The 14,832-nt window shown below is 41.4% G+C and overlaps 2 protein-coding genes across 2 annotated transcripts in view; one reads left to right on the top strand and one right to left on the bottom strand.

The window, feature by feature from the left end:
* Positions 1-1,770, top strand: part of TSPAN32 (tetraspanin 32) — a 39,183-nt gene extending 37,413 nt beyond the window's left edge. The window contains exon 8 of the mRNA XM_069965656.1: positions 968-1,770. Within this exon, the coding sequence (XP_069821757.1) occupies positions 968-1,132 (165 nt within the window). The 3' untranslated portion in view covers positions 1,133-1,770. The remainder of the gene's footprint in view (positions 1-967) is intronic.
* Positions 1-14,832, bottom strand: part of TH (tyrosine hydroxylase) — a 154,808-nt gene that overhangs the window by 110,476 nt on the left and 29,500 nt on the right. The gene's annotated exons all lie outside the window — the stretch shown is intronic.

Genomic DNA, 14,832 nt, shown 5'->3' with positions numbered 1-14,832 from the left:
TTTTGTTCTCATCCATTTTCGCTACATAAAAAAACAGATGCATTTGTGTGTATGTAGTTTGATCTACTTTTCCATTGACTTCCATTATTATTTCCATTTTTTTATGTACACAAAAATGTGGTCAGCCATGTTTTTTTATACGTTAAAAAAAACTGATGCATTTTGATCTTTTTTTATAATGGAAGTCAATGGAAAAACAGATGCACACAAATGCATCCGTTTTTCCATTTGTTTTTTTTGCAAAAACTGATGAAAAAACGGATTGCAAAAACATAATGTGAACCCAACCTTATATACCTTCTGTTCCAACAACTCACTACTTCAACTGAAGATATTTGTTTGCTTGAGAAAAATGAAAACACTTGTTTACATACAGAAGTAATAAGCCTGAATACATCCAGTCCTGCTTACAACTGTATCCAGTCTAGGTTAAAGGAATTATCTAGCGTTTAAAAATTGATGGCCTACCAACAGGACAAGCCATCAATATTAGATAGGTGGGGGTGCACCTTACTGCACTTAAATTAGATAACACTATGCTACCTCGCACTTCCGCTACAGGTAATGGGCAGTTTGCAACCAATCAAAGAGGTTGCAGCCTAGAGATGAGTGGGGAAGCTGATTGGTGGGTGGTGCTGAGTGACCCCACCAATCTAATAGTGATGGCCTATCTTGAGGCTAGGCCATCGATTTTTAGCCGATTTAAACAGTACGGACTACAGCTAGATACATTGTAGCAAACCAACTTTTGCTCCTGGGTCATTTTTGCAGTTATTTAAATTCATTGTTAGTGGCCTCACATCCTCTGTTTAGACCGGATGATGAGCAGCCAAAACAATAATTTAAATGGACACACAAAAGATTCAGTCAGCTGACACATAGGTTGTACATTGCCACATTTACTGAATTTGATCTTACACTTGTTTTGGCGAATACTCAGTTTTTGTTCTGTTTTGTAACTCTATAGGTATATGGCATGATGCTGTCATCTTTTCTTTATTTCTCCCTGTCGAGAGGAAACATTTGGGGGAGAAGAGGAAATTATAACTTAAATGGTAACTTCGTATCATCCCCCGATGCCACAGCAGTCACCCCTCTTATTCAGCTGATGCCCTACCAGTCTGCGCAATGAGCTTCTAAAAATGACGCTTCTTAGTAAGACCAGATTTAGAGGTGACCATAATATGTCCATGATGGAAATGTGAATGGTTTTATTGTGTCTCTTTGTGAAACTATACACATGGGCCCAGATTTATGAAAATCAAATTTTGGACTTTAAAGTGATTTTTATACCCTCAAGCTTATCCTCAAGCTTAGATGCTGCTCATTCAATATATACCTGCATAAAACTTATCTGTGTCTTCTTTCTGCTCTGAAGATCGCTTCATTTTATCGGTGGACAGTGTCACATAGGCAGGGCTTCATAACAGTTGGGGTCTCTCCTTAGCCAGAAGATAGGGCCCAACTGCCATGAAGCCCCGCCTAGTTGACACTGTTAACCAATGAAATGAAGCAAGAGTAAGGCGGTGACAGTAGACTTTAAGACTAAATCAATTTTTTATGTTCACCTCTCCTGTCTGTCAGTAGTTGTATAAGATCTTCTAGGTGTCAGCTACATATAAATGTGCAGACTACTTGTTTTTCATAACAAATAGTAAAAGATGTAAAAAATATATATTTTCAATTTCTTGTACAGTATTCAATAAATAAGATGCTAAACTTATTGTACAGATTGTTACGGTTAAAACAATACCATCTGTATGTAAAAATGTTTATTGTGGCATATGGCTATTAAAATAGATTCCTTGTAAAAGTTTGTGTTGTCCTGGGCTATGTTATTCTGCTATAACATTTGTGTATATAAAGCAGTTATCTGGAGCTCTATTGCTGTCTGGATAAAGGATAGGTAACATGGCTCAGAAAGACAGAGGTACTGCTAAATGTTAAAAAAAAATCAGGGAGAAACAGGCCATATTACAGCCCGATCCATGATCTGTTCACTGTTTGCATAATGCTAACTAAAAGTCCTATTACACGGAATGATTGTCGGCCGTATTCAGCCAAAAATCATCCCATGTAATAGAAGGCAACGATCAACCGACATGAACAATTGTTCAACGTCTTTCAATGATAGCAACGATCTGCTGCTGCCGCGCCGTGAAATAGGGGCGGCGTAAGCAGATCGCTGCTATCCTCTATGGGCTGCCCGCAGCTCCCCGTGGCCCCCCCTGCACTTACCCTCTCACTGCCGCTGTGTGTAATAGCGGGGGAACGAGGAGCAAACGAGGGCTGACAGCGCTCGTTTGCTCCCTTACTCACCCCGTGTAATAAGGGCTTTACTCCTATTTGTTCTTATTCTCTCTACACTACTTAAAGTAAATGTACCATTAGGCAAATCTAATCTCAATCTGAAACCAGTTGATTTGAAAGCAAAAGATTTTCACTGGATAACCCCTTTAAAGTGAAAGTACCATCAGGCCTGGGCTGAAGCACAGGAGGCGGGCCGACCCACCACCAATAGGAGAAATCCCCCGCCCCTCTATGATACGGCTCCATTGATTCTAATAGAGCTGCGTCATAGAGGGGCGGGGGTTCCTCCCACTGGGCGTGGGTCAGCCCGCCTCCTGTGCTTCAGCCCAGGCCTGATGGTACTTTCACTTTAAAGGGGTTATCCAGTGAAAATCTTTTGCTTTCAAATCAACTGGTTTCAGATTGAGATTAGATTTGTAATTTACTTCTATTTAAAACTCTTCTATTTAAAAAAATTAAGTCTTTCCATACTTATCAGCTGCTGTATGTCCTGCGGGAAAAAATGTTGTTTTTTGTTCGGTCTGACACAGTGCTCTCTGCTGACATTTAAATCTGTGACAGGAACTGTCCAGAGCAGCAGAAAATCCTCATAGAAAACCTCTCCTGCTGTGAACAGTTTCTGTGTTGGACAGAGATGGCAGCAGAGAGCACTGTGTCAGTATGAAAAGAAAACAACATTTCCTACAGGACATACAACAGTTGATAAGTATGGGAAGACTTCAGATTTTTAAATAGAAGTAAATTATAAATCTATATAACTTTTTGAAACCAGTTGATTTGAAAAAAAAAAAAAAAAAAAAAAAGATAATCGTTGGATAACCCATTTAACTAGCGCTAACTAAAAAAGGTTTGACTAATGTTTGATTAGAATACCGCTCCCCTTTCCATAAGGTTCCGAATAACTCACTGGGGGATGCTAGTTAGGAAAAAACTACACCTACACAAAAAACTACACCTACACAAAAAACTACACCTACACAAAAAACTACACATGGTCGATGACCATGAAAGGTTGGAGAAACTCTGTACTGACCATGTACATCAGCAGCACAGGACTCCAGCACAAAACACAGTCCGAATAATCATTATAGAAGGAGCTGAATGGATGGTAGGTGTTTCCTTTGACCAACATGTGGCTCTGACAGACTGACCTATCACTCATCCAATCACAAAAAATAACCAAATGTACTGGGACACTGCGGCTTTCCTGCCTGACCATCAGCACATTTTTACTGTTTTACAACAGTAAGAGCCTGCCAAACCATTTAAAGCATAAAAGCTGCCATAAACCATATTGTGCATTTTGTTGACAGGTCAGTAGGGCAACTCTCAGGAGAGCGAGACAGAGAGTGAAAAAAAAAAAAAGAGAGAGTACGGTAATCATGTCAGTGTTTCTGAACTCTACAGAAATACAGTTATGCAACATCCATATCATTCATACAAACAAGGAACTCTACCCCTTTAGGTGTCCATATACCTTTAATAAACAATAAACACAGTCTATGGAAGAAGGGTACAGTCCAAGGTAAGAAGATCCACAGCCAAGAGAAATATAGTCCACAGGGCAAAATCCACTTACTGGTCACAAGGGGCAGCAAATCTCTGGGGTCCTTCTCCTTAAAGGGGTTGTCCAGCGAAAATCTTTTTCTTTCAAATCAACTGATATCAGAAAGTCATATAGATTTGTAATTTACTTCTATTTAAAAAGTCTTCCCATACTTATTAGCTACTAAATGTCATGCAGGAACAGTGCTCTCTGCTGACATCCCTGGCCGAGACAGGAACTCTCAGTCTCAGTTTTCTCTCCTGCTCTGGACAGTTCCTGTCTCAGCCAGAGATGTCAGCAGAGAGCAAACACCACTTCCTGCAGGACATATAGTAGCTAATAAGTATGGGAAGACTTGAGATTTTTTAACAAAAGTAAATTACAAATCTATATAACTTTCTGACACCAGTTGATTTGAAAGAAAATGATTTTAGCTGGACAACCCCTTAGGGTTATCAGCTTCTGCTTATCATGCCCAAGGGATCCACATGCAAGTCCCAAGGCAATGATGTTTTCCGGGTCCCAAGAGGTGACAGTCTTAGCTTTAGCTTCTTAATGGTATCCTCATCCCCAAACATCAACTAAGTAATGATGTCTCCACTATCCCACAAAGGTGCTTGCCTCAGATTCAGCTCCTCCAATGGATCCCCATTCAATATCAGTCACCTACATACCCTGTTGGAGAGCCATCTTGGACAGTAAATATCAACCTCAGACCTGGCTGCAAATAATGGTCCAGACTGTCCATATAATATGTCTCTAGTGTGCAGTCCTACCCGGTGGTCATCAGGTGTCCTCTTAATTCGATTTAACTAGGTTCAGGGCCAAATCGGAGGTAGCAGATGAGCGCCCATTGCTCATAATCAGGTGCGTAAAACCTTAGACTGCCTCAGAGGGTCTATTTAGAGTCTCTGACTCAGTTGGCGTTCAGCTTTCTGTTCATGTGCAATATTTTACAGGAGCTTAAAATAATAAGCCCCTCTTCTTGTGCCCCTATCCAGTCATCCTGTCTCCGCTCTGGTCAGTTGTGCATTGAATCCATCAGATAGGGAAAACAATGTTACAAAGCTTGCACAAAATATGTAAAAAGTTCAAATTTTTCACAGAGAATAAACTGGAGGTAATGCATCATCACAGACATATGATTTAAGTATTATTATTATTATTATTATTAATAATGATTAATTAATGTGAAAAGCATGGTGTCTCTTGTATTCCTTATATGACTAGATTCCTATAGTAACATGAAGACTGAGAGTACAGCAGAAAATATGATCATGAACACTGTTGCTTAGGGGACAGAACTGATGTGACCGCCACAGGATTTCCTTTGTGCTTGGAAGTAAATTAAGCTTTTTCATTGTCCAGGTTTAGGTGTGACGCTTACCAATAGCTGTACAAATAATAACACAATTGGCCATTATATGTAAAACACACAACCTAGCAGCCCAGTCATTTTATTGTATTCATTCCAGACGGTAGGCTGGTACTAGTTACTGTGTACAGTCACGGGCTACGACCTATGAGCTGAATTCCTGCAGCAGTCCTGGGAATTATAGTTACAGTAGCTGTGACGTGTGGAATGAGATAAATCTTGGCTGGTACATTCCGCCGCCTGTGTGCTTTTATATCTGTAGTGTCTGCGCTGCTCATAAAAATGTCACATTCAACAAGTGACTTTGGGTGAGGCCTCTTCCTGGCTATGAAGTGAAAACTGCTGGACTGCAACATGTCAGCCATCTGTAATCCTGTGCGTTACAGTAATACAAAACTATGAGTAGAGAATGTGAAGTAGCTAGAGAAAAAGTGTCTGTACTGGACTAAGGGTGGTATTCCACGGGCCGTCCAGGGCCCGATCAACAATGTAAACGAACACCAATCTGCTAGATCGGCGCTCGTTTACTGGGCCCGACAATTGTTTAGCGAGGGGTGTAGGGACTTCTTTACTGATGTCCTTGCAGCCCTTGTTTCATACTTTACCTCACCAGGCTGCTGGTCTTCTCCTTCTCCTGGTCCCACGCCACAAGAGCTTCGGAGCGGCGTGTCTGAACTGGGACCGCCGCGGCCAGTGATTGGCTGAGCGGTCTGTCAGCTCAGACAGGCCGCTCCGAAGCTGATGCTGCCGCGCGGGACCGGAAGAAGAAGAAGACCTGCATCCTGGTGAGGTAAAGTAAGATATTTTCAAATCAATGGTCGCCCGCCGCGCACCGCTATTCCACGTAGCAATGCGCGGGTGGTGTCCGATGATTTTATGTTTGAATCTAAATGAACGATCAGCCGATGACACGATCATCGGCTGATCGTTCTCTCTTTTCCACGGAGCGATAGTTGGCCGAATCGGGTAGGGCTGGCCCTAGGCTTCATGGTGCCCTGTGTATGATTGCCCTCTGGAGAACACCCCCTCCCCCCTCCAAGTTTTCCTATACTGTGAAATTCCACATTTGCCTAGATATATCCTCTCCATATACAGCAATAGAGACCTGATATTGTATGGCAGATACACACGCTATATCACTGATATACTCTGGGTGTTTTACATGATCGATTTACCCTTCTTAGTTCAACATAGGTTGTTACCCAGCTTTCCCAGGCCGCTATATCTGCCTAGGTCCCCAGTTCGCATATTAAAGAATAACTATTCAGATTTATTATCCAGGAACCAGGAAAAGCTGGGTAAGAATTCCTGGGACGCTGTGACAGACAAATCTACCATGTTTTGCTAAAACTGGAACATTCTTTATCTACCTAAAGGGTAACCAGGAAAGATGGATAACAATCCACGAGGAGGTGTAATAGAGAACCCACCTAGATAAATTCCCCTTGCTCAAGGCAGATTAGCTGTTTAAGGACCTAGGAAAGCTAGGGAACTCGCACACCAGATCATACTATCTATGTAAAGAGTGTGTATAGCTTCTCAAGACTTTGGATCCATTATATATGTCCATTTTGCCTGTAAAAAATCCTTTCTGTCTAAATAAGCAATATTGATATTCAGGCACCTGGGAAAGCAGAGTAACACTTTCAGTAGGCCTGTAATAGATGCCAAAATAAGTGTAAACTAACAGTTGCACCAATACTATAGCATATATACATACAGATAAAGGAGTGATGTGTCCTAAACAGCTGAGGCCTGAGTTTCGAAGTGACCCATCCTTTCCCTGGATTTCCAGTTTTGATGGTGAGCCCATAGCGATAGATCAGCTGGTCTCCTATTGAAGATGGAACAAGAAGGTATTTCTTTGGTGGGCAAATGTCTGGCTCTATGACTCTCCAATATGGACCCCAAACTTTCAAATAAAATCAATATAGAACTAAAGAACACAGAATAAGGACACAACACATTGTAATCAGGTGTCAAATGGTCACAATTTTATTTAAAATCAAATGACACTGAAAACCGTCCCCCCAACTCACGAAGAGTCACCCTTCAGAACTCAGGCGAGGGAAAACCCCCTGTGGAGGAAACCTCGAGGGAGCCATGTCTGAAGAGTTGCCCCTCCCTTGGGCTTAGAGGGTAATAACAATCCAACATAGTTTAAGAATTTGTATATTTTAGCTGCTTTACAGACAACATATCAAAATTAAATATACTACACCGGGTGTGAGAGAGATCTGGCTGCCGTATCTGTCACCATATTAATGGCTGGCTGGAAGTATCTCGTCTCCCTTATAGATCCAGGTCCACATCTCATGAAGCTGGAGACTAGATGATGGGGTAGTCTAAAGCAGACAGCCCCTTTTCCCCTTCTAGAACCTCCAAATAATATCAAGGATAGGAGAGTAAAGTAGTCAAAGCTCAAGGTCCTCTGGCGCATCCAAGATGGCACTGATCCAGGCAGCACGGCTTTCTTTTATGGATCCTTCTTTATGACATAAGCAATTGTCATCACAGTGCACGGTTACCATGGTGACTACAGGTATCCACGGTGATCTGAGGCATTAACCCTATAATGACTGGTGATACACATTACTACAAAGGTCAATAAACACACCTGTGACCCAGCAGCTTATGGTTCAGGCACTAAGAACACTAAATAAAATGCTCTACATCTACACAGGTAGTAGATGTGATATTCCTGAAACCAGCCTTGTAACCAGCACATACCTCCCAACTTTTTCGATGATCAAACAGGGACACATAACGTCACGGCACTAACACAACCCGCACACATCCTACAACGGCTCTGTAACTGTCAGTGGCTGCACTACATACAGTGTCTGTGGTTGTCATGGTGATGCTGCCACTACTAAACATGGCCACTTTGCTGTTTTGCAGGACTTTGTGTTGTTAGTGCTACTCTTACATGAGATGTTGGGAGCATGATATATTTTTTCGTGTATTTACCCTGGTTCTTGGTCTGGAACCCATCTGCAAGCACCCTTCTTCGGAGCTTCTAAGTGCTGTCTACATTGCTGGATATAGCTAGCTAGATAGATAGATAATTCCATGGTGTCTGCAAATGAGGCTACTCTCTACAACATACATATAGTCCTAAAGAAAAAGGAATCCAAGACTAAACCATAGAGCTAGTACACTCAAAGTCGTTTTTCCTTATTTCCTCAGACCCAAGTGGCCCTTTGGACAGAAGGGCTGCTCTAACCATGGCCTTTGATATTATGGCCTTTTTGGGAGGCTTTTAAAGCATCTTAAGGGTGGGTCACATGAAGGAGGCCTTAGGGCCAAAGGTTGCTCACCGTCAGTGCTTCATGGCCCTGCAAGACACCCAACACAAATATCCCTTCATCGAAAGGGATCATCTCTTTAATGTAAAGCATTGGGGGTCTGCCAAAGTCCATCTCTGACTTGGCCATTTTGTTTGAAAAATTACTGAGGTACGCTAAACCTCCAGATATTACACTTGGTGTCCTCTTTCAAACATAGCATTGCTTATCATAACATGCTTGTTTTTCTCCATTGTACATACAGCAGACAGCTCACTAAACTAAGGCCACGTTCACATGTCCGTAGGTGTTACAGGGTCAGTGCAATTGCAGATTGCCTTGGATGCACATCCATAGTGCTGCCCATAGTAGCAGGTCCACGGCCATGGACAGCATTAAGGATGCGTAAATGTGACATAATTCTGTAGCAAACTTTAGAGATGCCCTTCACCCCCAAGGTGACATTGGTTAGACATGGTAGCATTCAAAAATGGTCTGATAATTCCTGAATTTTATTTGTCCTGTCTTATTTTCCCTAATACTTTTATACTGTTTATAATCATTGCATTTTTTTTTGTTTTACTGCTATCAATGTATTACAATTCTCTTTGCTCAATTGAGCAGGTTATACGCCCCCTTATAGCCACATGGCACACTTTATTTTCCTGGTGACATTTTCACACTATTTCTACTTGTTAGTCACCATGGTTTCCATCATTCCCTCCTGTCAATCTCTCTTTTTTTCCTTCCAACTTAATTTACAGTAACAGATAGAGACTATATTTAGTCTATGTTTCTGGCCTCCTACTCTGTCTTCTGGACTGTGTATACCATATACTGTACATTAATATTGCTACTTTGCATTTTACTTTGTAACTTTAAACACAGTATACTTTCAATTAATTACGGCCGTTGTTGCAAATTGCATTGGACAGAAGTCTATGGAATCCCGACTGGCGTGTTGAATACACACCGGCCTGGATTTCTTGCGGCCGGCTGTGTGCATAAAAAAACCTGACAAATCAGACAAAACTGACTGTGCAGACAAGGTAAAGTGTGTTAATTTGCAACAATGGCCGTGATTTATCCAAAACATTTGTTGTATTGGAATTAATTCAATCCCAGTTGGAGCGTATACCAATAGTATACGCTCCGGCCAGGATTCCAACCAGCCGCACTAAAAACTGACATGTCAGTTTTCTGCGGCCACTATTCATTGAATAGCGGCCTTTACAAGACTTGTCAGTTCACACAATGGAGCGTGCGGCTGGAGCCGCAAGCTCCATTGTGTGCAGCAGTAAATTGGGATGCGTGCGCACATGGAAGATCTTCAGTAACACTGCCCGGTCAAGGAACGACCAGTGTTATACATAGTGTGAACCTGGCCTTAGACTGAATGGAGACAATTATAGTCCCCACATGTGCAGAGCTCAGAGACTTCTGCACAGATTTTGGTAATTGCTGCCAGTAAGATTTCTCTTTGATTTTAAAGAGCCAGTGTAAAAAAACTAAATAAATTTAGCATAATTTAATGTTGTTACACAATAAAGCATAAAAATGTGCTGGGAAACGGAGGAGGGGTAAAAACCTTTTATAGACACAAAATTTCAAAGACTGAAGAAGCATTGAATCCTCTTAAATAAATGTTCAAAGATCTTTCAAGAACCCACTTCCTAAAGGCATTGGGACAAAATTATACATCCCGAATTCTCATTCTGTTACCCTTGCTGTTTAAATTATATCACCAGAATGAAAATTTTACACCACCAACCCTGCCCCACCCCTCCAAAAAACATATAATTTTTAAAGTACTTACTGTACTCACCTGTCCCTAATTCATTACAAGTGCCAGTTCCCACTACTAAGGCTGGGTTCACACTGCGTTTTTGCTATCTGTTTTAAAAAAAACAGATGAAAAACGGATTGCAAAAACGGATGCATTTGTGTGCATCCGTTTTGATCCGTTTTTCCATTGGCTCCCATTATAAAAAAAACGGATCAAAACAAAAACGTTGCTGACACTATTTTTTTTGTCCGTTAAAAAAACCGGATCCGTTAAACGTATGCTAAAAACGCAGTGTGAACCCAGCCTAAGCACTTTCTGCTCTGCTCTCAAAAGTAATGTGAGCTTAGCCAATCACTAGTTGAGGCGAGAGAATGTTATGGTCAGTGACTGGATGAGTGGGCATTCCTCAGCAGCTGGGACTTGCACTGGTGGCTGATCAGAAGTAAGAGAGTTTTTTTGTTTGTTTCTTACATGCCAACTTGATGTACTGTAAACTTACTGTTCCTTTATAGGGGTTCTGTTAATAGGGCTGCATATAACATCTCCAGCCAAACGTCCAGTGTTCAGGTTCACTCATCACTAGTTCGGCAAGTTTGCTCATCACTAGTCAGGATATGCTGAAGGAAATGAGAGTCCTGACTGTAAAATGAAGCATGATGATAAACAGTTCAACCATACTATGCCTTTACCTGCTTTGTTTTGATCCACTGTAAGACCAACTAATGCCAGAACCTGCTGAAATGGTTTGCCCACTTTAAGCAATTCCTTTCTCATTAAATAAGTCTTATAAAGATAAGCTGATCACAAGTCATGCTAGGACAGTATCTTGCTAGGACCCTGAGCTATCTGCTGTTTTGGGAGGGAACCTTGCAGAGAGTGTTTAGTATCCCTACAGCACCTCCACAGGTGAAATGAAGCATTACATGAGGCCCATTTAATGAATGGGCTATGTGCTTACTGTATGGACATGCTAAGTCTCTCCAGGGACAGAGGCGTTGTTTGAAGCCACATAAAAAACAACATAAAAATAAAAAAACATATTTTAAATAACTTGCATATTGGGGTACAACTACAGCATATCAAGACCCGGAGAGGTGAATTAAAAAACAAAAGGTCTGTTTTCCTTTCCAGAAACAGATCCTCTTCTGTTCATGGGAAGAGTTTAGCATTGCAGCTCAGTCCCATTTATTTTTTGACTAAAGCAAAACTGCAATACTAGGCACAGCCATGAACAAGAGTAGCACTGTTACTAAAAAAAAAAATTGACCCTTTTATAATCTGGTGCACCCCCTTTAATATGTTCCATTGCCAAATTATTTCCTCTAATGTGAGCCGTGACTGGAACTTGTAAGCAATGTTTTGGCGTGCGCTTTTGGCCGCAGTACTATCAATACTTGACTGTGGTTTTATAAACAATGGAATAAACTTTGCTCTCTTTCATTTCCATTAATGCATTGTTTAGCAGTGAGGTTTATACTTGGAAGATTTGGTAGTTTTGCTTCTACTCCATATATGACTCACTATTCAGGAAGCAGATTTTATTATGTGGTATACGGTAACCTGTACCATGGCCAGACTGAAAGTCTACTCTACCGGGCAGATTACTGGTGGGCTGCTCCCTTTATGATCCAGTCAGCATCCCATCCAATTACTGGGGATCTCCTGGCTTTTTCCTGTGTTAGGACCTTATGGGTGGCAACCACACTGCACACAAGGTCCTGCAGCTGATTATCCTTCTAGCTACAGATTGTGGGGCTGCTGACTATGCTTTTTCATTGGTTTCTGTTATCGCCAGAGGTACACCATTTGTTGCAAGCAGCTAGTGGGGCGGACAGAGAAGCATAACGCCACTGAACACCTGCTAAAACTCACATTGAAAATACAGATCAATCTGACCTCATTATGTTATAGAGTAGGAGGAGCTTAGTAGATAGATATATAGCTGGATGAGAAAACATTCAATATAACAGCATTTATTCATGTAAATATCTTATTCTGGCCCAAAGTAAAGCAGGTGGTCCTACTTAATGGATAACAGCTTGCAAGTTGCATGTACAAAAAGCTGTCAATCACTGAGTAGGACTGCCCACTTGACCCCTGTCAATCACTGAGTAAAACCACCCACTTGACTCCTTAGCCCAGAGTGAGCTATGGTATCTTGGAAGAGGCTTCAGGTCCCTTTCAATAGTTCTGTACCCTTCCTGTGACTGCACTTGATCACTGCTGTGCATAATTTCTATATCACAATAAAATAAAAATATGGGGAAGGTGATGATAATGGGCCATTGGTTTGTAATTTTATGTGTGCTTAGTAACATTCTTTCTAATATTAGCAAAACAACCCCCTAGTCCCTTCTTCCTGTCCTGGCCATGCCCACATCTCGCCGCCGTCTGTCTACCATTTCCTTTGGATGTCCTGAGACTCCTTCAGACTGGTCATATCCTTCACTCAATATGTGACATTTATTGTCCAACCAGGAATACCAAAGAACAATTGTTTTGGCAGTAAATGTCTGTAGAGAAACGAAAGGAGAATTGAATCCAGGAAACCAGTATTATAACGTTCATCCTAAAACATTGTAAAAATCCCCCAACCCAACAAATATAAAATGTGTTGACTACTTTATACTCCAGTAAAAGTTTCAGGCCTATTTTAACTACTTTGTTTTAGTGAGAGTTGCCACTATTCAATGGTTGTACCTGATACTATGGCTCTGCTTCTATTACACACCTCTTCCCCCTCCAGCACCACTGCTCTTTGTCTCATCTAGATGTGCACCACATTGATATGGCAGCCAGGTGCCCAGTGCTGATGTCACCTGCCAGAGCAAGCGGATACAAACCAATCCCAGTGGGCTATTTAAACAAACACTTCCTGACCCTTACCAGAGTATCAGTTTAAATAGTCACCGTCTCGACTGTCTTTGCCCTATTGCTTTTTCCCCTTGAATTATGGTGCGTTTACACAGAGAGATTTATCTGACAGGTTTTTGAAGCCAAAGCCAGTAATGGATTTAAAAACAGGAGAAATCTCAGTCTTTTCTTGATCTTCTGTGACCTTTTTTTGCTGTTCATAGTCTGCTCCTCTCTTTGGCTTCAAAAATCTGTCAGATAAATTTCTCTGCGTAAACGCCACCCTTGGGACTTTTGAGCCGTGAAGTTTAACAGGATTTATTAAGGTATAAACCATAAACTTAAAAAAAAAAAAGAAACATCAGTAGCAACAGTGATGAAATGTTTCCTAGCACCCACAAAGTCTGTCTCTTTCTTACAGGGAGGATAAGTTTACAGGTACCTGAGTTCCACCAGTCCTATCCTGTAATCCATCTGATTCCCACTGGACTGAATTCTCTTCTCTTGTTGCAAATCCAGCTCCTGTGCTGTTATCTGTGGCTGCTGTTTTAACATAAATCTGGATTTCTCTGTCACTGTTTCTACTTTCCACACACCAGGACCTTGCTTCCTTTTACCTCACACACAAGAAGACTTTGTTTATTTTTACCTCACACAACAGTGACTAGACTCCCTTCATGATTCTTCTATGAAAATGCATTATGCTGAGCAGTACTCGCTTGAGTATTATCAAGTAGCCTGATACTTGAGTGAATACTATACTTGATAGCGCATACTCGCTCATCTCTAAATAAGACGGCTGTTCTTTCCCATTTTTACCTTCTGGTCTAAACTTTTACTCTCTTTTATGTGCTCCTTCTGGATTGTTGCCCTTCTTTGGGTCCCTAGAGAAGAATGGGGGGGGGGGGACCATAAGGGCCCTTTTACATCCCTAGGAGAGCACATTGCAAACAATCGTGTATGATTGTAAAAAGACCAGCAATTGGACAATGAATGTGCATCAGCTCATAGGATCTTTTGTGCAGCCAATTCAAGGGGTTTTCTGGGCAAAACTTACCGATGAGCTATTCACAGTAGTGGGTCGGAAGCAGTTGACTCAATTTGCTGTGTAGTGGCCGGGCCTGACTACTGCAGCTCATCTGCCCTTTGCCTGAACAGGGGCTGAGCTGCAGTCCCATGTGGATGTAACTGGCAGGGGCTTATCTATATTTTGTAAAAAAAAAATCACAGCAAAAAACACCACACAGTCAATGTATCTGTTAATAACTATGGGCAAACCCACCTAAGAAAAGTGTTGGCTGAACTAGTTTATCTAGGTGGCCAGCTTTACAGACCCCGGCCTACTATGCTGTGACTCTAGGCAGGCTCAGACTGAATGAAGGGTGACTTCTGATCTTTTTGACTTTAGAGAAGGATTGTCTCAAGAAAGTACCTAAGGCTTGGACATAATCATGAGTCCTTTAAGGTAAATATAGCTTTTTGGGGGTTTTATTTTGTTTGTTTGTTTTTAACATTCAAATTTTTAACTGGGCTTGTGGATTTTGAAGCCATTTCTACAACTAATCTAGAACAATAGAATTTACCGGCAGATTCCTTCTTTCCTGTTAGATTGATGATATTTTAACTCTCCCCCAATTGTCTACCACTGCATTCTGCTTGCGGATTTTCCATGTAT

This window comes from Dendropsophus ebraccatus, chromosome 4 (genome assembly GCF_027789765.1).
Source record: "Dendropsophus ebraccatus isolate aDenEbr1 chromosome 4, aDenEbr1.pat, whole genome shotgun sequence".
Lineage (NCBI taxonomy): Eukaryota > Metazoa > Chordata > Amphibia > Anura > Hylidae > Dendropsophus > Dendropsophus ebraccatus.
Note: the sequence above shows the minus strand (reverse complement) of the source record. Positions and strands in the feature narration are given on the sequence as shown.